The sequence below is a fragment of the Seriola aureovittata genome, chromosome 1 (assembly GCF_021018895.1).
Source record: "Seriola aureovittata isolate HTS-2021-v1 ecotype China chromosome 1, ASM2101889v1, whole genome shotgun sequence".
NCBI lineage: Eukaryota > Metazoa > Chordata > Actinopteri > Carangiformes > Carangidae > Seriola > Seriola aureovittata.
In genome coordinates, this window is record NC_079364.1 from 22,291,061 (window position 1) to 22,316,679 (window position 25,619).

At 40.5% G+C, this 25,619-nt stretch overlaps 1 protein-coding gene across 1 annotated transcript in view; it reads left to right on the forward strand.

The window, feature by feature from the left end:
* LOC130173497 (FERM domain-containing protein 5-like) overlaps positions 1–25,619 on the forward strand; it is a 67,559-nt gene that overhangs the window by 26,727 nt on the left and 15,213 nt on the right. The window contains exons 2-5 of the mRNA XM_056382845.1: positions 20,204–20,308; positions 21,372–21,414; positions 21,628–21,706; positions 25,383–25,480. Coding sequence (XP_056238820.1) covers positions 20,204–20,308; positions 21,372–21,414; positions 21,628–21,706; positions 25,383–25,480 — 325 coding nt within the window. The remainder of the gene's footprint in view (positions 1–20,203; positions 20,309–21,371; positions 21,415–21,627; positions 21,707–25,382; positions 25,481–25,619) is intronic.

Below are 25,619 nucleotides of genomic sequence, written 5' to 3' on the forward strand. Positions count from 1 at the left end.
ATGACGATTTAAGATTAGGAAAAGACAAGAGAGTAACAAGATTTCGAGCTAATTTTCCAACATATCTACTGATGTTTTGCAAACTGGATCTAAGTTATGTTCAATTTATTACTAGGTAGGCCTAGATGTGTTGCCAGTTCACTTCAGCAGAGAAGCAAACAGCCCTGCTTGCTTGTGTCCAAACATCATCTCTCCACCTCTCATGTTGCATCTTAATTAAAAAAAAACTCACTATCAGCAGATGATGTTTTCAGTCCTGTAGAGATTAAACACAGTTAAAGGTGGTGTAACTAACAGCTGTAATATGCTGTCTTCTTCGAATTGGTCTCTGAATTAACTTTAGTCATCTGATCACCACTGAATATGGGGTTTATTTCTAGTGGCCACACTCGCTGTGTTGCAACTCGGCTGCTTTTTAATGACTCAGCAAAATGCGTTTTCTGGCTTCCTTTGCATCCCTCTTGATATTTGCAGGCCACTGTGACTGTGTACACTGCCAACAAACACTGTGTCTTTGAAGCTGCTGTTTACATGGACTCCAGCGCTGCGTTTCCCAGTGCGTTGTCCATGACGTAACACAGAAGGCTGCTGTGGACTGAGTGTAATTTTGGTAAAGGAGGAGGAGAGGGGCAGATGTTTGCTCACGTTTCAAAACCCTGTTTTTGTCTCCCTCACTTTTATAATAATTATAGAAGTTTGTCCAAACATTCTTCTCTTAAAGTCCAGATGAGACAGGATGTGAGTTGATCAAAAATATTGACACACTCATTTGAGTCACCTTCAGTGTGTACTGTGCACTCACAGCAATAAGCTCATCAAGCAGCAGTGTGGTGCAGTGAGGACTATATATAAAGCACTATAAACAATTTAACATAGTTTCTTCTGTTTTTAAAACATTGTTAAAACATTGTTTTACATTTGTCCTTTTATACTTTATATTCTTATATTCTAAAACTTATTATATTTCTGACTCCACCATTTAAAATTTTTTTTTTTTTTAAGCTATCACTCACTTTAGAGACACAGACATGACGTGAGGTTCAACTCATTGTGGACTGACAGATTTACAAATGCACTTCTTTAAAAGGATTTAGTGAAATTGTAAACTTGTGCCAGGCCGACATGGTGAGTGCTCGTCAAAAACTCTTCTGCTAATGGAGTCCAGCAGGCTGAATATATTGACATGATGTGACTAGACTCTCATGTAGTTATACGAGTATGTTTGCAGCAACTCTTGTCATCAGAGATATTTTGATTCTGACACAGGAGATGTAATGTGACAGAGCTGGAGGACGAGGGCGAGGACGAGAGCCGCGAAGAAAGGCAAAGGATAGGCGACTGAACTCAGTCTCAGGACACTGGCTGCAAATCTGGGAAATGGATGTGCTTCACAGTCAGTTCAAGCCAGTGATTGTTGATGTCGTAGAGCAAAAAATGAGCCGTGTCCGTGTCTGGACCTGCTAACACTTCAGGCTTTAATGTTATAGGTTCCATGTAAGTCTCCACTGGAGGATGTAATTGTAGCGTGAGGTTTTGGATAAAAGACAGCTGGCTGTGTACCTGTTGGGGTGATTTGATTTAGGAAGAGCACAAAAGTCCGTCTCAATCCGTCCAAAATACATTAGCCTAAATGTCTTTTTTCTCTAGTCTCCACTTGGACCATGTTAGGCCTGTTAGTGTTTATGACCTGGCCTGCCATTACTTTCATTTACTTTACATCCATGGTTTCTTCTCATCTTCCTTTCACTTTCACTGTATTATCTTTTCCAACTATTAAAAGTAGGAGACTCCTGGGCATGACACCGTCCTTCTTGCTCACACAGACAATGAAGGGAAAAAGACCGGAACTTTACAAGAAGAAAGTACATGTTTCATCTTAAAATAGATCATTTGACAAACTCTAAAAGCCTAGTTGAAAAGGTTATACTTTCCGAGCGCTGCCCTTCAGCAGACGGAGCAGACTTTTGGAACAAGAGGTTGGAGATGTGGATAACAGCTCAATGGGAGGGAAGAGAGGCTTTGATAGTGCTTCTTTGTCCTGCAGGCACCTGCACGGACACGGGAGCTTTCTTCTTCAAGCCCTCGTGTCTCATTGTCTCTACCAAGTTTCAACTTTGAAGTAAAGTTTCCAGAAATCTCTTCTACTACTCAGCTTATGTGTGAATCATTAAGGGCTAATACAGCAATACCCAGCTTTCAATCAGGAGGACTAGTTTTCTTATACACACTCACTGGTTGTAGAGACAAGAGGTTTTCCATCACTGTCAACCTATTTCACTGTCAGCTGTCTCTCCGCTGTTAACATGTCTATTTACGCAGTATCCGAGCGGATTATCACGCTTTTTTCAAAAATTTAAAGCCCCTTATTGCTCATCTACTGTACACGTGCTTCATGAGGATCATTTCTTCAAAGGGTCTAATTGCCGAAACCTGCTTTCTATTTGTTCAGTCGTGCAATTAAGATGCAATTCACCTTTCACTCAGAGATCTCACATCACAAGCATCTCTGCGGCACACTGGCGTCTTTTGTGCCAGTGAAATGCACTTTTAGCATTTTTGTTCCATGTGATGTGAGACTGAACAGGAAGGTGAGAGGCAAAGGGCAAACGAGATGAGGGGCTTTCACAAGGCGAGATGTCGGTACTTTGCTGAAAATTGGTTCTTTGACATTGCGTTGAGAAAGAAATGTCAAGGGACCAAGCCTGATTTCTGTAATTCAGCTGATAATTTGATGATTTCCACCAGCATTATATGGTTGTTTTTGCCAGGTTATACATGTAAGCCATCAGGCCATTTAGTTACATCTGACACATAAGTCAAATTCCACAACTCTGTGTGCATACTTGCTGTTTGTAATGAAGATTATTATAAGCAATCGTCACTTTATGCAACCATTTAAGCATCTTAAATCGCTACAATGTCACTCAAAATGTTTGTAAATGTTTTTTTTTTTTCTTTGTTGAACAATTTTTATTCTTTAAGTAATCCAGTAAACATAAAACAAATGTGCACCATATTTGTGATGTGGTGTATTTGAACATATTGCATCTCACAGACTGCACTTGTCTCCTCATTGGATGAAACATTTTTCTCATTGGCTACTTTCCAGTCCTAGTCATCAGCGACTGGACAGGACAAGGATTAAGGGTCACAAGTGTAATTTCACCTCCTTTCTTTTCCATGTCTAATCTTATTCCTCATATGAAGCCTATCGCAACAATATTAACAGTATCATACTTTTTACCTGGGATGGACTCACCAAGAGTTTGCCGAGCAAATGCTTGTAATGTAAACAGCCAGTGTGTGTTCAGCTTCTTAGTGTATAAATCAGTGGACCGTTTTTTCTTGATTTCTGACTCGGCGGCATGATCACAAGTTTGTTTATTGTGACGGATATAGGCTGCAGGAGCAGAGAGCTCTCTTGGATGATTTACTACAGTGTGAGCTTGTTATTCTCTATTGTGGACCACTGACTTTCTTGTTTCAGCACACACCTCCGTGAGTCTCAAACTGAACGATACATTTCCAAGCTGTGTTTTCACATTTGCGCGTATGCGGTGTAAAGGTCATGTGTGGGTGGTTAATCACTGCTCATGTGCTGAGGTTATATGGATGAGATGAATACAGCAGAGGGCTGTGCATGCCTGCAGGTTAAAACACTAGAAAGCACAATATTGTAGCGCTGCGTGTACAACTGGGTTGTAAAGGACAAAATTTTGAACATAGCAAATCATCGGTTTTTAAAAAAGAGGGGTTTTTTGATGAGTTTTTAAGAATTTAAAATTTTATACAGAAAATACATACATCACTGAAGTCACCTTCTAATCTGTGGTTATGGACATGCACCTCACTGTATGAAACTGCTATTTCTGTGATTTCTAATGTAAACAAAGGTGTTCAGATTGAGATGGTTTACCTGCAAGGTGGCTATTTTCTCTGTGGTTAAGTTCTGCAGCGGTAACTAAAGTTTGTGGGCAGTAATTCCACCAAGAAAATTACCCTCAGCGGGAATTTCGATTGGTTTGAAACATTCAAAATCTGCTTGTGATGAGATGGAAATAAAAAAAGGAGTAAACATCAGTTTCTTGTGCTCCGCAGTGGACAGCTTATACAAATTTGTAAATGGTGAGCGTTGTGTGGTGAAGTGGTTCTTTACTTTGCAGTTCAGTTTATATTTAACAAGAGAAGATGACAGTAAACAAAGAGGAGTAGAGTAGGAAACTGTTTCAGAAATGCAGATTATTTGAAAGTGTCGGTTTTCCTTATGGCATTTGGCTGCGTTCCTGAGAATCACATCATCCCAGAGCAAGTGGAGGTCACAGATTCATACAAACTTTTAAGGCATACAGCCAGCACACACACACACACACAACACACACACGTTAAAAAAATCACTCTCATCTTTCCAGCCATTTTTCACGCTGTTTGTCTAAATGTAGTAAGAAGCATGGGTTCAAGACTTCTACAAACACCATGCAGGTTTTCTCAGGTTTCCTGCTTGCTACAGAGGCGTGTCCTGCTGCCTTTATCAACAGATCGGTACAAGAGGGAAGCTGTTTTACTGCTGCTCTGGCTCAGTTTTCCATTCACAACATCACTCTGGCAGCAACCTGAGTGTTATGACACCACACTGACGGTCACATTGTCCCCAAAGGAGATAAACCAATTCATCCAAGTGTGCTCATGGTGCATTCTGGGTGAATGCAAGGAAATAATGAAAAACCATTTATGGGGAAGATACATGGCCGCTGCATTGTCTGAGGGTGAGTTGGTGTGGCACTTCGATTAAATAAGATAATGATAAGCCATGTGCATGTGTGAGCAGAGCTTTAAGAGAGCTGAGAGCTGTGTGTGTGTGTGTGTGTGTGTGTGTGTGTGTGTGTGTGTGTGTGTGTGTGTGTGTGTGTGTGTGTGTGTGTGTGTGTGTGTGTGCCCTTCTGAATCCTTGTCTGGATGCAAGTGCAGCAGATGCAGGGCGCCTCCTCCGATCATGGGCCATGATCAGTAACACATTTGACCTGCTTACTGCGCGGTCAGGGCAACAGTATTGCCTGTTAGCACTTTTCACAGAACGAACCACCGTCTGTGGTGTCACAGCTCAAAGCTTTTGTTACAGCCCTGCCCTTCGGTGCTGCTTATAGCGTGCAGCCAAGGTGGTTTTTTTGGGGGGGATTTTTTTGTATTTTTTACAAAATATTAAGCAGAAGTGTCTTGAGGTGACGTTAAATCATCATTGCTGCGTATTCGTTCTGTTCTCCACGCCACATTAAAGTTGTAGCTGAGAGGTTTTTCTTTGGACATCTTTCAAATGGTGTATTACTGGGTTGTTCGCTCACTAATTTCACACATCTCATGCAGCGGATCTTATCGCTTACCTTTTCACGGTGAGCCAAATGGTCGCTCAGCCAAGTAATAACATCTATGTATCGGCAGTGCTCCTTGAGTTAATCTCTGAAATGGACTGCCATTACAGGGCCTAAGAAGCTGAGTAATTGTTGGGTAAAGTGACCTCTGGGCATTTACTGCAGTTAACCTCTCAATATTTAAACCACTTATATCTGCCACTTTGCATGAATGACAAAAACATAGAAGTCATCCCTACCATATAGTCTTTTTCAAATAGCTCCAGAGTTGAGACAAGAGAAGAAGAACTGCATCAAGGCCTCTGTTTGATGCTTTATTTATTTCTTAGTTCGCCCACTGATGTTTGTAAAGAAGTTTGTCGACCATCCACAAATAAGCCACAATGAACTATGTGCGCAGTGTTTCTGCAGTACAAAAATTCAACTTAGTTATTCAACATAAATTATTTGACTGTATTTCTGTTTTACACCCATCATTACATAACCAGCCTCACAGAAGGAACGCACTGCTAGATGCAAGTCAAGTAGGCATCTGAATACAGACAATTTCTTAACATCTGAGAAAACGAAGCCACGGTCTGTGCTAGATTCCTTGTCACATACAATTTATTATTTTAGAGAAAAGCTCTGTGACTGTTTTTACTGGTTGTGGCCTTGTTTTCAAAAGCATGTAAAGTGTATTAAAGAACATTGCTCAAAATCAAGCTCAATCATCCACAACTTCAACATGCTTAACCTTACTGTTGAATAATCTTAATGTGATAATACACAAGAAACACTTCATCTATTGTTAATTATTAAATGTTTTATATATTGTGAGCAGCACTGACCTATGAGGGTTTTTAGTTGCCTCTTTTACAGTTACAGTTTTGCTCCATCTTTCGTGATTGCTGTTTAATCGCTCCCTTTTTAGTCTAGCTCTTCTTGTGAGTGACTTCTGGGAGAACTGCTTGACATTTGCTGAGCTCAAAGCCGTTATACTCTACTCACTGATCCTCCTGGTCTGGGTCAGGTTTGTGTTGATTTGATTGTGTTGTCTAAGCATTGATTTGGACATTGTTTAAAGGTTTGGTTTAATTAAGATCAGAGGTTTACTGCATTGTAATCTGCTATCTGTTGTGTCTATACCTGCGTTGTACTCCTCTGGTGACCTTCTCTCTGCTCCTGGACCAGTCAAGTGCACAAGTTATTGGGGTCCGTAATAAAACATACTGTAGACCAGACCATCCTACTCCTCTGACTCCTAATCAGTTGTAGGAACAGATTACCATTTCATGCCTGAAACACTGTAGCCAGAGTAGCGGCTTTGCTGTAGGGAAACCAGTGTCTGTCTGTCAGATGGTCGGTCGGTCCGCTGCTTTGATCCACACTGAAATATCTCAACATCCACTGGATAGATTGCCATAAAAAAAATATTTTTTACAAAGATTCTCCATTCTCAGAGGAGGAAGACAAATGACTTTGATGACTTTTATTTTCCTAGAGCACCACCATGAGGTTGATGTTTGCGGTATTGAGTGAAATATTTTTACTTGCCATGGTGTTTGGTACAGACACTCATGTTCCCCTCAAGATAAATCGTAACTAACTTGGGTGATCCCCTGACCTTTCATCGAACTACATTGTCTTGTTTGTTTTGTCATCTTCAGAATTTTGATTTGTGTCATTAGCAAATCTTTGCATGCAAAAAAGCCAAACTTAGATGGTGAGCATGGATCATCAGCATGTTAGCATTGTCAGTGTTAGCATACTAGCATGCTGACATTTGTATTTAGCTCAAAGCACTGATGTATACAGTCTTACAGTGTTGCTAGTGTGTCTAGAGTTTTAGTCTTGTTTAATCTAGAGTGACACTTTAATAATCTAGAAGCTGTTTATCAAATTAAAATAATATTTTAGGCAGGCTGATATATTTGAATCCATCTGGATGTAACATTACTTCTCAAACGGTAAAGGTTTTTATTCTATAAATTTGAACATGGAGATGCTCGTTGAATTTTCCTTATTAAATGTTTGGTGCAGTTATTTTGCAGATTAATCACACAACCTCCTGGCTGATGTTAACCAAAATCATCCATCCAGCAGCGCAACCCAACACCCGCTTTTCCCAGCGATGTTCTCCAGCTCATGGCCCAAAAATAAGCAGTCCTGTCATCTGTCATCAACCACCAATGATGACTGTACTTACTAATAAACACTTTTTTTTTTTTTTTGTAACACAGATTCAGTATAAAGATGATACATCGGCTAATCAGAAAAGCGTGTGCCAGAAGCTGTAGCGGCAAAGTTCAGTTTGTTTTTGGCTAATATCTGTCACAATCACAGAAGCTCCTGACAGAACCAGCTTATCATCATTATGCATACAAGGCAATATTAGCTGTCAACATAATTGGACTGAAGATCAATGATGGGTTATTTTTTATTTTTTATTTGTGATTTGCATTTGAGTTTAGCATCCTCTGCTGTAATGAGCTTCCTATTGAAGCCTGTCTGTGAGTTTACATCCTGACAGACGCCAGATGGTGCAGGCATCGGATGTTTTTGCAGTCATGCTTCAACTACACCTGGTGAAACACAACTGATACAATGACAAAACGGGTATTGTTGTCCTACTATAACATAAATTTGGTAGTTTTATCTTAGTTATGTCACTGAACACACCACAACAGACAACAGGAATTGCAGATTTTATTGTTGGTAATTGCAGTTATATGTTTATATGAACTCCAAGACTAAAATGAATGTCATGCAGAAAACCTCAGAATAAAAAAAATGCACGTATGGAGGAAATTACATTTCTATTTGCAGGAAGTCTCTTGTGATCAGGAGCAATGTTCCAGATTTTTGGCACAGTTTAGTGAATCCAATTTAGTGTGTCCCCTCATTTCTTAAAAGGCTCCGTTAAGAATGACAGCAATATTTTAATGTGTGACAAATTACGCATTAGTAATATCTGGAGGCCAGCGTTGTCTCTGCCGCTATTTGGAAGTGAAAGTGACATCACTGTTGATCAGTAGTAGGAAAAATAATACACAGGAACCTGACCTTTATATTATTTCTGCCCTTGATTCTTTCAGACTGTTGAATAAGTTTTTCTTACGTAGTTAGTGAGGGCCTTTTCACACCAATTTGGAAAGCACATTTAAGTTCATAACTATATTTGCATATATATCTGCATATGTATTTATCTCCAATTCATGTATTTTAGATCACCTGAAGGCAAACTGTAATCATGCTTTGGTTGCTATTAGCTAAAGTAGCATGAAATAACATATTTCTCATGTAAAAATGAGAATGAAAAAGATATAACCACTGAGGAGAAGCCTACAGTTACTAGAAAGTGTGTGTTTTATCTCCTCTGGGGGAGATGGCATGTGCACCTGGAGGTGGCAGTGTTATTGATTCTGTATGTTCTGTCCTTGGTGTATCTGTTAATGTCATACCAGCCATGTTCCACTAAATGACAAATACAGGAAGTTTAGGCAGAAGCAGCACTCTCAGTTACAGCTGACAGTGCATCTGTAGCAGAAACCCGCACATGGAATGTGATCCACACACGTTTTCAAGGTGTATACTGTGATCTTCACTATCAACATCATTACCTGTTCTGTGTGCATTAACTGCATTTTATATATTTGAAACCACCAAGAAACACACACACACAAGTTCTTTCTGTGATATCCACCTTAGAGGGAGGGCAGTAAAACTGTGTGATATTCAGTTTCATCTTATTCAAACATGTCATTTATCTAAGTCAAACAGTCTTTAGATTGTGAGCAACTGAAAAAAAAAAATCATTGTTTTACCCTGTAAAGACATTTCTCACTTTCTGTGTGTGCGGTTAGCCTACAGTGAAAATGTTGACTGGGCATACATTGCTGCAGAGCTTATTTAAATGCCAGACACGGCACCAGCTCTTACCTTTGCCTCCAGTGAACAAAGAGTCAGCTGCTTTCCCTCCAGGCTTTAACACATTCCTCTGGTCTCAATCTTCATGCCTTTTTTTTTTTAATGAAATAACAGTTTGTGTTACAGTTCATGGCCACAGAGCAATGGGATAGCAGTTTAAGAGTGTAAGAGACATGCTTCCCTCTGATCATTTGCTTGTGGCTGCTTGCTCAAGATGTGTATACATCATAAACTCCTACCAACACATAGGCCAACTTTGATATATAACACCTTGATAGAGGATTTTATATCTTTATAGGTTTAAAGAGTGTATAGACCGGAACCCAGTTGACACTATTTGAATGTGGCAAGTTGTTGGAGGGTTTTGATGCCAGTATAGTCAGTGCTCAAGGTCTGTTCATTTAATGATGCTGATCGAGAGACTGCAACATCACATCCTGAAGGACACGTATAAAACATCTGCCAATTTTTGTAAATATAGAATTGAACTGTTGCAGGCTACAGTGTATGGGGAGCAGTAAACTACGATTTTGGCAACGTTGCTTGGCCAAGCTGCCCAACGGAGCCAGCGAGAATAGCTTACGTTGCCAGTTGGATATGGCTGGCAATTGTTTGAAGGAAGAGGTGCTCATCTTTTGTTTGCCAACACGCTGCTATAGGGCCAACATGTTAGCAGCCACAAAAGTACCCAAAGCATGTTTTTCTACATTTTAGCTAATTAAAAAAGATCCTCCTATGTAGTGAGATGAAAACAAGTTCAAACATCCAGGTTGAAAGGGATGAAAAGGGGGGATTCAGATTGAAAACTTACTGAGTTATATGTGTATAAGCAGTAAGTTTTTTGAGTGAGTGCACCGCTGAGTCCCTCGAGCCGGAGGGTTAAAGGAAGGACGGACAGAACAGGTGCTCAGTGGTTTGGCGTCTTTTTATGTCTTGCACATCACTGCCCTTTTCCTGGAGAAAAGCCTGAGAGACTGCTCAACTGGGGCAACAAGACACTTTGTGACTGTTGTCTTTCTTTTTGCTCTGGTGCTTTAACCTTTTTTCTCCCTTCCTTTATCCTGTCCTTCTTTCACTTTCCTTCAATCCGCTACATTCACCTCTCCTCTCCTCTCCTCTCCTCTCCTCTCCTCTTCTCTTCTCTCCTCTCCTCTCCTCTCCTCTCCTGTCCTCTCCTCTCCTCTCCTCTCCTCACCTCTCCCCTCCTCTCCTCTCCTCTCCTCTCCTCTCCTCCCCTCTCCTCTCCTCTCCTCTCCTCTCCTCTCCTCTTCTCCCCTCTCCTCTCCTCTCCTCTCCTCTTCTCTCCTCTCCTCACCTCTCCTCTCCTCTCCTCTCTTCTCCTTCCACAAACATCCAGCAACCAGTGCATTAAAGCGGTAGCAAGCTCTCAGAGTATGGTTGCCCCTATAACTCTTATGAGTTTCTGGCTCACAGGACCACTTCTCCAGTGTGGCATCTCTGTAATGGAGCCCCCAGGAGCATGAGCCTCTATCTAAATGAGAAAGGATTTACACAACTGAGCAGTGATTGTGAACGCAGCCGCAGCATCGCTGAGTCCCACTGGGCCACTTCAAGGGCAGTAAGATGGCAGCCTGCTGACAGTGAACATCTTTTTAAGAGGATCGCTGTCTTTCCTTCTTGCAGCAGAAGGTTTTTTAGGGGCATGTGAGTGAACATAAAAAAAGCAGTGGTAGAGGTGCATTACACTGGATATGTAGTCAAATAATGTCATACGTGATGAAAGCATATTGTTGTCTCACAGGTTGGTAATGCATTGTACATTACGGAGCTCTTTTGTTTGAAGAACATTTTATTTTGAAGATATTCTGTGACACAAAACTGTGTACAAGTTTAGCAAAATAAAATCCTCAGCACAATGTGATTGCACTGTGGCTAAACCAAGGTTTCTGGCGAGCAGTTATGACGCTGAGAGTCAACACAACTTTTCTCTTTTTCTATTTGTGTACAGATTAAACAAACAAATGAATATGTTAATTAATGTATCAATGAGCTTTCTAAGTGCTGGTAGGTGTATTGTTGAGCCAGGTTAGCTGTTTCCACCTACTTCAAGTCTTTATGCCAAGATAAGCTAATCACCTCCTAGCTAGTTCCATACTCCTAACTATGGTACTCCTTCCTCTGTTATCAATCTTCTCATCACTGTCAAACACCTTTAGAAACAAGATCAAGTATCATAGTCAGAGCTGGACGAAGAATCCTGTTCTACTGCATAAACATAAAAAATGTTTTATGCAAGGTCTGTTCAAGAAGAGTCAAAATACCATACTTGAAAGTAAAATAAAATTTTAATGCAATTATACAGTGGAAGCCCAGGCACATAAAATGGATGTTTTATCAGCATTATTATATCCACAATGTTTCTTGAGTTATGTTGAGGTTAAATCCAGGGACGAGTAATATAGCCTGAGCAATTCAAATAAGTGCTATGCAACAATAATGAATCACCAGTATGCAGACAAAGTAATGGGTGTGCAGCTAAATAAAGATCCAATCTCATACAGTTTTGGGGAATTACATGGAAAGGAAGGAACCTTATCCAAAAGCAGTGGCATGAGTCATCTCCGTATAATCATCAGTGATCAGGGTTTTATTCACAGTTTTTTGGCACGGCCAGCCCTATCAACATGTTGATTACCGACTGTGATGAAGTTACACCATTGGCCAGCTGAGTGTTGGAGTTTTCTCATTGGTCGATGCTCTTTCAAAATGATCTAGCACGAACAAGCTGTGTTGCCAACTTAGCACCTTTTTCAGACCCCTGTAGTGACTTTTCTTCAAAACAGCACCAAGAGACAAATCTAGCGACTTTTTTTTTGGAACATGTCACCGTCCAATGAGGCAGCGGTGAGGGTGAAAGACTCAAATGCGGAGGATAAACCAGAGTCAAAGAATTTATTCATTCAAACAAACCAAAGTCCAAACATGAGTCAACGAAACACACACCAAACCTCACAACCAAATAACAATGATCCCACAAGGACAAGACAGTACAAGGGCTTCTTAAAGGAACGGAACTGATTACTATGGAGAACAGGTGGGGAAGCAGACACAGGTGGGACACATCAGGGATGATTAACCAAAGGAAGCAAAACTAGAACTCAGACACTGGGGTGACATGACTATCAAAATAAAAACAGGAAGTGCACGGGGAAATAGAGCACAAGACAGGGAAGACAAAACTAGACACCAGAAACACTCAAAACCCAGAACAGAAACCCAAAACACAGAAAACCAAACCAAGAAAGTCCAAAAAACCAAAACCCTGGAGCCTCCAGGCTGAGACCATGACAGAACAGAGTCGCCAGTATTGTCCTGAAGGCCTATACGACGTGGTCAAACCAAATACTGGGTTTGGACATAGTCTTGTTTTTGTACTGTAGTGTGGCCTTAGATGGGCTGTACTGAAGTGGTGTCACTCATGAAATAACTTCTACTCTTTCAAAGAGATTCCTTTAGAGCAGCCCTCACTCACTGTCTGGCTGACTAACATGTTAGAGGTAAAACGCAATCCATAAATATGTAGAAATAAAGGATGTAGGAATACTGTTCTCCCTTCAAGTTACAGATTATTGTTACAGGAATACAGGAAGTTTCTAACAGAGAGTTAAGCTGAGCAGACTGATCTTATCTGTCTGTTGAATATGAAGCTGTAGTCAGCGGCTGGTTAGCTTAGCTTGGCATGACGACCCAAAACAGGTTTCTATCCTGCTAGTTTTTCATTACTTCGAAGTAATTCAAAATGTGTACATATAACATAGGTATCTACTTGACCAATGTGAAGGCAGCATTGTAATATACTGTCACTGATTTATATTTATTGCTTCCTTTCAGTTTCCAGGGAAAACACGTTGATCTTGATACTATTCAGCTGGTGACTGACAGGAGCATCCACTACGGACTTTCACTTCTGTGGCTTTTCTCCAGAGTATAGGAAGTACACATTACCATATCATAAGATTAGAATAAGCCATTTACAGGCTTTGCTGCTGGCAGCCCTGGAAGCAGGAACTTTAGGGACAGTAAAAAAATCAGCATAAAGATCATAAAGTGGAGCACTGAGATATGCTAACTATCAAAACACTGTGGATCAGCCCCCAAGAAGCGGGTGTTGTTTAAGACCACCATAAACCATTCTTCGACTTAATCCGCTGCTACCCAGGAGCTCAGAGCTACATGTTAATATGAAGCTAAAACAAATCATCGTCGAGCACCAGTGTTACCAGACGCTGCTATAGAAGCAGTAACCATTCAGGACCATTTGCTCAGTTGTTGCAATTTCCATGCTGTAGCTTAAAATTACACCATCATTTATTGATGTGGTGTTTCCCAAGCTGATATGGAACCCCTCTCAATAATTAATCTGACGCAAGGCATGGCCAGGGCTAAGAGAGCGGCGTGCTGCTGCTGACGCTCCACTAAGGACCACAGTGATCATTTTGGCCCCAGTCTGGGTTATTTCCAGCACTCCGTTTATCACTTTTATTGTAGCTGTGATGAAGCGCTGCGCGTGCTTCCATAAAGCACTTACAGGCCTCTGCTTGTTTAATACATTCCTCTCCCACTGACAGGCCTGCACTAATCTCATTTACCCATGAGTCACTGTGGCTAATATCACGGCTGCGCGCCTCTCACACCCTCAAACTATTATTACTTTTATCACTAACATATGACATACGTCTCATAAGAAACACATTACATACATGAACATGTGCACACAAAAGTGCACTATGTTAACTACCACTTCTGCTACTAGTAATGCTGGGATAATCCTAACTGCTAATTCTACTGGAGGTTACTTTGCTGCTGCTGCGACAGGGTCTCTCATCAGTTAGACATGTTAGTCATCCAGGAGGCATCAGGCGCCTAAATCACTTCAATTGGCTTCTTGCGGCGCTAAGCTGCAGTGGTTCTGCTCTTCCTGGTTCTTGTTGTCTGAGTTCCTCACCTCCTCCCTAAGGGTTAAAAACATATCGACCGGTAAATGAAGAGCTTTATCTTAGTGCTTCCTCCTCACCACAAGAGTCCAGGACAAAACACACAACTGCAACAATCTTCTGTCACTCTCATATTTCATCATACCCTCACTCAGGAAGAAATGACCTTCATCACCTTTAGGTCAACTGAAAGACCAAGCCCTCCTCTTTTCCCACATCTAAGACATTACTTCTGTGATCTCAAAAGCTGCTTTAGTCCCACTGGTCTGCTGATACCGCCTCTGATGATTCTTGAATCCCAGAGGCTAACTGTTCATTGAGGTTGATGCTATAGCTTGACCCATCTCTATTAGAATCCATATCCATGAGGTGTTAAGATTTATCTTGTCTCCTATATTCAGTTGTAATCTGAGGTGCAAGCAGTCTCGTACACACGAGCACACAGCACGTAGCATGCAGGGCCTCCAGGCCATCCATTTGTCCTGATCAGGGGACAACGATGAGCCCAAATACCACACCTTAATGACTTCCCCATGAAGTGAATGGAAGCTGACATGTAATCATGACCCACCTCCTTTATTTTATTATTATTATTATTTTTCAAAGCTGCCAGCATACACAGCGCCATAACATGACATTGTACTAGATGCTGTTTGTTTAGTGTGATAATGTGGTTGGTGGTGCTGCTTACAGCTGGGCAAGCTCGTACGGCAGACATGTTTGTCACAATATGTGATATTAGTTATTAGTTGATATATATCACAATATAAAGTAAGTTGTTTTTGATTTTCAGTAAGAACTGAGACAACAAAATGTGGCATCTCTTGAATCTCTACACACTGTAAAGCTGCACTCCGGTCTTAGAAGTAGTTGAAGAAGGGAGTTGAATTACTCTGTCAAATTGATTTGGTCAAACTGTCAAACTGAGTGTGATTAGTGGAAACACTGTTATTTAAAACTAGTATAAATATGTTGTAGGAAGCTCCACGGATCAAAACCCAAACTACTCTTACATGAGGGCCATCAGCCAGCTGGCCTTTATTATATTCCAGACTTGTGGTTGAATAAGGGTGTCAAAAAACTCTACAGTTATTTAGTGACTCCAGCAGATTAAAAGGGATCTACATCTAAAGAGCCATGACTTGTATGGAAGCATGAAAGCTGGCACAATGCTTGCATGGAGTAAACAGAGATTCATGTCTATTCAGCTGCTTTTTCTTTTTTTTATGAAGTCTGTTAGCGACTTTGTCAATTCAGTCTGATTCCAAATGAACCCATAGAAAACATGCAAACATTAAGCTCATTAATAGTTCCAGTTCTCTGCAAAGCAGTGTGATAAGATGACATTGGGCTTGTGTTTAATCCACACTTTGTTTACTCTGAAATATGATGTAGCTTTACTGATTAAAAACCAACTCAATAAATCTCTTTTTAAAGCCCAATTACCGCAGACTGATTACAGTTCTCCACTGTCTCTTTTTTTAGATTTTTCTTCCTCTTTTAAAAGTAACAGAAAAACATAACATTAAATACATACATACATAAACAACATACATTAACCTTAAATATCAAGGTTAATGCAATGTCAGTTCAATTCAATTTTATTTCTACAGCGCCAAATCATAACAAACATTATCTGCAGGCACTTAACAAGGTATGGTCAAGACCTTACAATATTATGGAGGAAAACCCAACAGCTCCCACAATGAGCTTCCTTTTAAAAGGAAGAGGCCTCCAACAGAGCTCAGGAGAGAGAGAGAGACCAGGAACAGCTGTATATACAGTTGATATGTTGATACAGTTAAGATAGTAATAGTAATACTCATAGGTAATGGCGTTGTCAATAATAATAGTTATGTAATGTGATAGCATGATAGCAATAGTCGCAATGAATAATAATAATAACAATAATTAGTGTTGTAGCGGCAGATATGGATGCTGCATACCTGCAGAATGACACCTTCAGTTTTATATGATGGAATGCATCATTAAGGATTTCTTCACAATACGCTCTGCAGTCAGACTAAAACCCTTATGTTGCAGAATAAAACAAAAATCAATCCCACTGCAAAGCTTATTGTGTATGTTCTAAACTGTAGGCCCATTTATCTCAATAGCAAGTTATTTTATTTCTTGATGTTTTGGCAGTAAGAGGCTTTTAATCCAAAGATAGCATGGATCTAATTATTTCCACCACAGCAATAAAACCTAAGGGAGAGAAAACAGTGAGAGAAGCAATTCCCACACTGGAATCACATGATCACAAACCACATAATAGATCTGCAGTTTATATACTCAAAAACAATAAAACACAGCTTTAACTGGCAACGTATAATATTTCCTCTCTGCAGCCACTGGTGTATTGCAGCTATGCTCAGGGTTTGAATCTCATAAGGATGTTGAAGAACACTTAACTTTAGATCGATAATGTTTCTGCCTCAGAGCCTCCCTTTGTGTCCCAGTGGAGCCCTGGTCAGTGCACTGAAATCCAGTGTGTCGCATCATTATGCAAAACAACACCACATATACATTACAAGTGTTTGGCCAGCTGCCTCCGCACGAGAGAGACTCTTCTGCTCTGTTCCATCACCGTTTAGTCGAGCCTCAGAACAAAGTTAGACTGTGCTTCGATCGCGTCATTACAAACCGCATCAGAGTGCAGAGTCAGGTAAATTACCAGGAACAATAGGATTACCTGCACTCATTGTAATGCACAATAGAAACTCAAGATCAGAAGCTCTTTATTAAGTCGTACCATTTTAAATCTGTTGAAACAGCTGATAAATCCATTGTAGAAACGGTGTATGTTCAAGTTGCGCTGCTGCTATAAAAAGCACTGCAGCTTCTGAGTGAGATTTTTTTTTCTCAGGCTTTGTTCATGAATGGTTTCTATTAATGCGTTTCATTCGTTTTCATTTATTTGCTTAAGTGTTGGACTGAGATAAATCACCCTGCCTCTCTGTTGTTGTTTCATAACCACTAACTTTGGATTTGGATCATCAGTAACTAATCTTTCTCTTTCACAAACACACACACACACTTGGGCATTTCATATACAAACACATTGGTGCACACATAGGAGGAAACACAAAGACAACATGATTAATTGCGAAGGCTTTTTTGGGCATCGCTGTAGTTTACACTACAGTGCACAGCAGATGGAGCGAGTGGGAGGTACAGGCTCTGAAAATGTTGTGGATCTCGAGGTTTCACAGGTGTACCACAGACACTTATAACAGAGCAAGAAGGATTGATGCTCTGTGTGTGTGTGTGTGTGTGTGTGTGTGTGTGTGTGTGTGTGTGTGTGTGTGTGTGTGTGTGTGTGTGTTAGACTGCACACGGATGCTTGCATTTCTATTTTTGCTGCTGGGCTACTCAGCAGGCCTGTCCTGGTGTGTCAGGGTGTATGTCGTGACAGTGACATACAGACACACTGACAGAGATGGAGGGTCAGCCCGGTGCATCCTGGGAAAGGTCTGGCCAGTGCACTGCTTGACACAACTGAACCTGATAGGTTGATGTTGGGTTGTGCTTTGGTTGAGTTCTTCTGGCTCAAAGATTTCATTAAAAACACTGGAAACTTACATTTATCTTTAATGAATCACATCCCTGGACTTAATTCATGCATATATCTCCTTGATGCTGGTGGACTTTAATGTGATATAGCCTAATCTTTATATTTACTATCCTTTGGCAGGTCCATCAAACCAGACAGAAGCTTTTTTTTGGAGGCGGCACAATTGCTCCCAAAGTCCGTGGAAAGACAGGATTAGGTGCGAATTTGCCAGAGGGACATGAGTTTTACATGAAGACATGTATGCTCTACTTGAAAAGGTTTTAACTTGTCAGCTTGAACTTGAGTGAAAAATCCTGGGGATTCCTGAATCTGATTCATAAACCTACAGAGACGAGAGGAAATTCGAGACCGGAGGGAAGTAATAGAAAGAACCGGTAAATTCTGAGCTGAACACAAACAGGACAAGAATTAAAATTAAAGGAAAAAAATAAATTTTGATGAAATAAGCAGCCTTTTACAGCAGGCTCTCTTTGGTCATGAAACTGCAGATTAACTTTGGTTTAACACAATTCAAAGAGAGACAATAACTCTAATCTTAGGGCACCCTGACAGTGTTATACCACGTCACCTGGGGGCTGTTTGTTCTGTCATTTGATCTGATATTGAGTGAAACCGAGGTGTGAACAGGCCTCATCATAGAGATTCTCACGTTGTCTAATGTGTCTCAACAGGGATCGTATCTGAAAATGGCTCATACATGGGCCCCTGTTCTCTCTTTCTTTGGCTACTGTGCTGTGGTATGCTATAGAGGGACCAATCAGGGGCCTTGCTTAGTCTTCTCTCTCTCCTTTCTCTGTTTTCTTTCCCTCTCTTTACTTGGTCTCTCACTCTTTCTGTTTGGTTTTGTCTTTCTCTTCTCTTTTCTTCCCTCCGCTCTCATATATCTGCGTTTGACTTTCTCTGACTGTGCAGTTTTGTGTCACTTATGTGAACACAGTGTCTCTTCTAAAGGGCAGAGCAGGATATTTTATAGTGTCCCTTACCCCTAAAGAAGGAAACACTGTATCCCATAGTGCACATGGTATATAACATTTCCAGTGGATGTGCACATACTCACTATGCAGGTATACAGACATTTTTTAGGACATAAACTTTACTGTGCTTGGAATAATATTGGTCTGATATGTTTTTTCCCCCAAAAAAAGTGAAATTTAAATTTCTTAAAATTACACCTGTTCCCTTTCCCTGTGAGACCATGAAAATGCCAGTACTGCGCATTTCAGAAATTCACTGAAACGTTCATTCTCGGTGTATGTGCAGTGGAGGTTTTCACGTCACACTTTTCTAACTTTTCATACTGGACCACAGTTGGCTTCCAAGCTGCTGGTAACGTCACAAAATCCTGCTTGTACACGTCTCAGGCTGAGCACAGAGAAGCTTTCCTCCCTCAGCAGATGAATGTGAACAGGATGCTTTTAAACCTGCTCAGTACAGATTCATGTTAGGACTCTGAGCTGCAGTCTGCAGCCATGGGTGTGCGCCTCCTCACCTGCGGTTTATACGACAAGCCTGAGGGGGGCTACAGATATTTTGATAAATGGCCGTTTGTTGCAGTTAAATGTAAATAAATACTCCATTGAAAATAGTTTTTAATGAGTGTTTTGGGGAAGATGCGGCTTTGCGTTAAGCTGCCAGTGCCAGGACGGCAGGCCTGCTTCCTCTCCACTGTCACACCTGATCTAGAACACTGTATATTTGGATTTGGTTTCTCCGCACTTTAACTAATTCAGAGGTTTTCTCAGTTAACAACAGGTAAACCTAGTATTTCCTGGTGCTTTAATGATGACAAGAAAATATATAAACAGTATTCATACATTTGTAATGGTCAAATGTTTGTACTGCATTGCATGTCAAAGGCTTCCTCTCCTTTATCAGCCTCCCTTTTTTCTACCCTACACCTTGTCTCACTGCTTTTTCAGGTCTTTTTCTGCAGCAGAAAATCTCTCAAAGCTTTCACAGATGGCTGCTGCCTGGATATGAATATTTGATAGCCCTCATATATCTCCCTTGAGGGTAGTGAAATATTAAAACATTTTCTGCTGGCCGTTTTGACTTCTCAGACGCTCCAAAAAAATGGACTTCTTGATGACAGGGGAAGAAAATCATGTTTGATGTGACAATATCAACATGTTTGTGAAATGTCTTTGATATTTTATGATGTGTGATGTTGTTTGCTGCTCTTCCTGGGCAGAGTGTAGACTTTGGAGCTGCGTGTTCACACATATGCACCATTGATCTGCTGGCGGTTCATTAACTGTGTCTGTGAATATGGAGATATTAGGGTGGAAACGATGAGGGCTGTGGAGTCTTCCTTTTTTTTTTTTTTCTATTTCCTTCGCTCCACTGTCCCTCAATAGGAAGTGCATTTTATGAATTTTCTCATATCATTTCTCTTTCAGCGGGATGCCAAGGGACAGTACCTGTTTGACCTAATTTGCCATCATCTCAACCTGCTGGAGAAAGACTACTTTGGCATCAGATATGTTGACCCAGACAAGCAAAGGGTAAGTTTTTATATATATAATAAAGCCAACTAAATTTCAGTGAGTTACATGATGTGACATCCACTTCTTAAGCTTTTCCACTTGTGGGAGCTTCAGTTTACCTTTATGAGTACAAATTAGTCATTTGTCCCATTGAATTAAAGATTACCTTATGTAAACTATATGATTTGCTCCTTTAAATAAGCTACAGTTGATTTTAATGGATGACAACACTGTTCAAATGTAAAAGGCCAAAAAGTAATACAGGGATATAAGAAGGAAGCTCTGTGGCTGTTCCAGTCAGTCCTTACCATCTCTACATTTTCTTTTAGAGTCTGCATATCACCAGGTACATTATCAATTAAATCAGTGACAGATACTTTATTGAAGGATGTTAGGTAAAAATGCCAAGTCTAACTGGTCTAATGAGTCTTTTTTTCTATTTCATAAATATTCAGCACAGGCAGATACTGTAGGCCTGCAGGTCAACTATGCAAGCCTTTGAGAGGCCTGCCCATTTAATGAGTATCAATCACAGAAATGAACACATACAGTCCTTGGTGAATCTGCACAGTTTGAACTGAGTATTTGTTTATCGTGCACTTTTCAGCTGTGAATAGGATTACAAATGCTTTGCAGGGCTTGAAAATGTTCTGCGCTCTGCAGATTCTCGCTGCATTTTAGCAGCGAAGACATCGGCCAGCTGAGAGACGTCAATGCAGGTGAAAAAAAAAAAAAAAAAAACGATAACAAAGGTGGTGTAGCATCATTGTGAGGAGCGGTCGCCCATTATTTTCAGCGTGTCATCATCTCACTGATTAGAGCCAGTTTGGACTCATGATGTTTAGCACTCTGACAGAAAACAGTGCCCCCCCTGATTATCTTCCAAACAGCTTTCTTTCATCTACTCTCTGCGTGGCGTTGGAGGGAGTTTAAATAAACAGAAGGCAAGGAGATGGGAGTAATTCCACTGCGCCTTCCGGCTATAGATTTCAAGTCATCATGCTCAGCTGCTGAGCAATCAGACTCCAGACTGACAGTTTATCAGCTATAGATTCTTCACATCTCTTTCTCTCCCTTTCAGCACTGGTTGGAGTTTTCAAAGTCAATTGCCAAACAAATGAAATGTAAGTATTTTATTTAACATACCTGATTAGTGTGTGATTTCCTTTGGTTGAATCCACTTCTAAAATATAATATTTGACCAGAATAAAAGTGGCAAAACATATAATGCGAAACTGACAAAATAAAAGAAAAACACATCACAAGTATCAGATCAGCAACAGTAGAATTATTACAAAACATATGCAAAATATAAAACATTTGTCTTTCCTCCACAGCCCAGCCACCATTCACTATGTGTTTACGTGTCAAGTTTTACCCACCTGACCCTGCTGCTCTGAAAGAGGAAATCACCAGGTAAGATTTTAAGATAGCTCAGTGGGCAGCAGGTGGGGAGAGTGGAGTTCAGAAATAGAAGTTAAACGTAAGTCAAACTTTGCATTTCTCTCACTGAAACTGAGGGCAGTGACATGTTTATACCTCTTCAGAGGTTTGTTTTTCATCCAGCTGAGTTAAACCAATCATACTGTATGCTACAAGCAAGTAGCACCAAAGGCAGTAGAGTTTAATGAAGGCGTAATTAGCCATGTGTGTCACCAGTTTGTCAGTGTGAAATATGCCATCATGACCGCAGCCATTTAATTGGGCTAAAGGACTAAAGAGGGTATGAACATGATGTGAGTGTGCACAGAGGCATCTGCCATCATGTATTTACACAACTAAAATATAGAAAACATCGGTAAAGTTGTGGAAAAAAAAGGTTGCACAGTCAAGTGCACACACAGAGTATATACTGATGCATGGGCCAGTGAGACTTGAAATAACTCATGTTGCAACATGTTGTTGTTGTTGTTGCTGTTGAACCATATATCATGCAGATTTGGGGAAACTGGCACCTGTATTTTCATAGGCTGAGCTCACAGTTTTCTGAAACAGTTTTCCAAACGTATAATACTAACAGAATATTTTTTTACCAACCTTTCCGCAGACAACCAGAACATCCTTAGAAATCCCTGTGATATTGTTTTTTTCCTGTGGTAGCACAGATCTATTTATTCGTAGCAGCTACCTGTTGGTTTGTTTGTGAACTCAATGCTGGTATCAAACATCATGTGAAGAAGCGATGTCTCTTACCTTGTGTAATTGGGAGTGGTACAGGACAAGAAAAATCAAGCCCTGCAGTAGAAGGCAGTCAGGAGCAATCACTTGACGGCCATTTGAGACGCCCGAGCCATTTCAGCGAGAGGTCGTGATGTGTGTGATTATATTGAGATGGGAGTAGGAATTACCAAACTGGAAGGACAGACTGGAAACAAGAAAAAAATAAATCACAACCAGGCAATGTGGAAAGAAAATTGCCTTGTCTTTTAGCATTTTCATCCGGAACCGAGTGCAACAAAAAATAGATGACACAAACCGAAAAGGGCACATTTGTGTTCACTTTTATCAATCTGGGTTTTCGTGGACACGCCCCGATTTTTTTAAAGCTACTGACTGCTGTTGAACAATGGAGATTAATGTGTTCCACCCAACTAGGAACGATCACATCATATATCATTCTTTTTGTGGGAGTTGTTACCACAGTCTCAAAGTGCTGACGTAGAGCAACGCTAGTTGGGAGATATAAAATCAAATCAGTCTCCGCAGTGAGAGACTGATTTTATTGAACCACTGGGGATGTTTCTATCTTCTGCCTGTCTATTAACTTTCTTGTCTCATTAAATCAGATCAAAAGTATTTTTAAATTTTACTATCATTCTTTTATGCCTCTGCAGCAAGCGTTTAGATTATTGAAAAATTAGTAACAGCACTGCAGTTTAATGGCGATTTTAAAGAAGAATGTTTTTTTTGTATGAACTGAGAATCTTTTCAGTCCATACTTATTGAAAGCATTCGTCTTCCTATATCCCTTAATTGCTTGGTTCTTTTGAGTAAAAACTGAAAAGCAAAATAGTTTTATGACATATTTTCATGGAAAAGTGCCGTCTTTATTACTGAGTGAAAGTAGCCATCTTATAAAGTAATGTGAAGTACAGTATTTTCAATATAAAACCATCCTAACTGTTGAAAAGGCACAAAGTGATGCAGTTACAAAAGAAAGACCACAACATTCATTTCATGACAGTATCAAGGTCCATACAGTGAGCCTGTGTGCAGGGGGGGGTGCAAGTCTCTCATTTTCTCATGAGTTACAGTGTCATGATGCTCCTCACCAACACTATATTGTGTGTGGCATCCTTGACAGCTGAACAAACTGCTGTGAGGAGTGAGCCAGAGAGCTACTGAGCGCACAGATCCCTCTAAATCGCATCCCTCGACTGGTTGCCATGCAATCAAATCTTTTTATTCACAATCCAGCTCTTCTTGGTAGAGCAGAGCTCCGGCAAGGGAGAGCTCCTCCATCCTCCACCATCTGTTCTGACTGGAGGATTTCACAGACACACAAATGCGTATTAGATAAGCAAAAAGATGAAAGGTAACAACATTTCACGTGGATTTTTATGGTGCCTTTTAGGTTTTAATTATTATTTCACAAGAGTTCTGTTTTTTATGCTCAGAGGAAATTTGACATAGGAACCATGCAGTTTACACACACATCCCATGAGGTTGCAAGACTGATGACTAGACACATTTGACTAATTAACTGTATTTGAATGAGGATCCCCTACTCGAGCACTCTTATTATAAATCAAGGCCATTAGCATAATGTAATTGACATATAACTTAGACTACAGACATTAGGTATATCATCAGGTGATAACTTGTGCATTCAATAATGTAAAAATGTTCAATATACACACTAACTCTACTTTGGCAGTTTTCATAGCAATGCTTAGTGCTGCTATACTATTTATTGCTTTGCTGCTCGGAGACAAGCAGAATCACAGGCGTATGAAATGAATGCTGGGCGGGAAAATTGACATATGAGTAATCTCTGGATGTTGTGGACGAGACCAGAAGATTGAGTTGCTCCCGGAGGACTTCAGTGTGAACCAGCAATCATATTTTAAATCACTGTCCGCTCTCAGAATGATTATGCTTTAGGTGGAGTTGTGCCTCGAGGCAGCCGGCATGTCCTGTGCCTAATGTTCCAAAAGATAACTTTGGATTGCCAATCACACATTCATTTAATTTTTTCAAAATTCAAATTATAAATTAATTACAGATGGGTTGTGAAAGGGCCCTAGACTAATGGAGCTGTTGCCAGTCATTTTGCTGTGTACAGCTTTGAAGAACCGAAGCTTGTCTGAAATAGCCACAGATACAGCATCTAAAGTGGGCTGGTAAACACAAAGCCACCTGCGTCATACGCACTCGTGATTTTTCTTGTTTTTAAGGACACTGAGTCCTTTACTTATATGCTATGATTTTGTTTTTTCAAATTTTTAATTTGTCCACAACTTTGGTTGATGGCATTCCCACAAGTGCTAATTAACTCATTTTAGCATGCTAACTTGCTAAACTAGCATAGCCAACATGGTAAAACCTATGCCTGTTTATGTTAGCATTGTCATTGTGAGTATGCTAACATTAGCAATTCAGCCCAAGGCACTGCCTTACAGAAGTGCTAGCATGGTTGTAGATCAGTTTTCATTACCGGCATGCATGAATCTTGGGAAAGGTTGTGCCATGAAGGATCCACCCATTGGATCCTTTGGGTGTCAAAGGATCCACCCGTTGGATCCTTCATTGCCCAGGAAAAGAAGGCTGCATTTATCAGCTGCATTTGAAGGAGACTTCCAAACGGGACAGTCTAGTTGCGCTGCTGTGACGCAATCGGTCTTCAAATGCAGCCTCCCAAGGATGCGGGCCCTGAATTGGGACACAGCTAAGAGCTGTGTGTGTCCTTGTCTCGTTTTAAATTCATCATTCAGGTCCTAACTTACTAAGTAAAGGGATTTCCTCCCCCAGCAATCTTTTATTCACATTAAGTTGTTACCATCCAGCATGTGTTACAAAGGAGAGAACTATCAATATATTGATCCTATCTAAATAATGACCCACATTAGTTTCTTTGTGTTCCACTCCACAGATATCTCGTCTTCCTGCAGGTTAAGAGGGATCTCTACCATGGTCGCCTCCTGTGCAAGACATCAGATGCTGCTCTGTTGGCTGCCTACATATTACAAGGTATGACAGTGTGGTCATTTAAGAATACAAAATGCTACAAAGACTTAAATCAAAAAAGCACAAATGTCCTCACACTAGGCAGACATTGCTACGCTGACCAGAAACACAAGCAGTGGAACATTTATCTCTCATTGGTGCA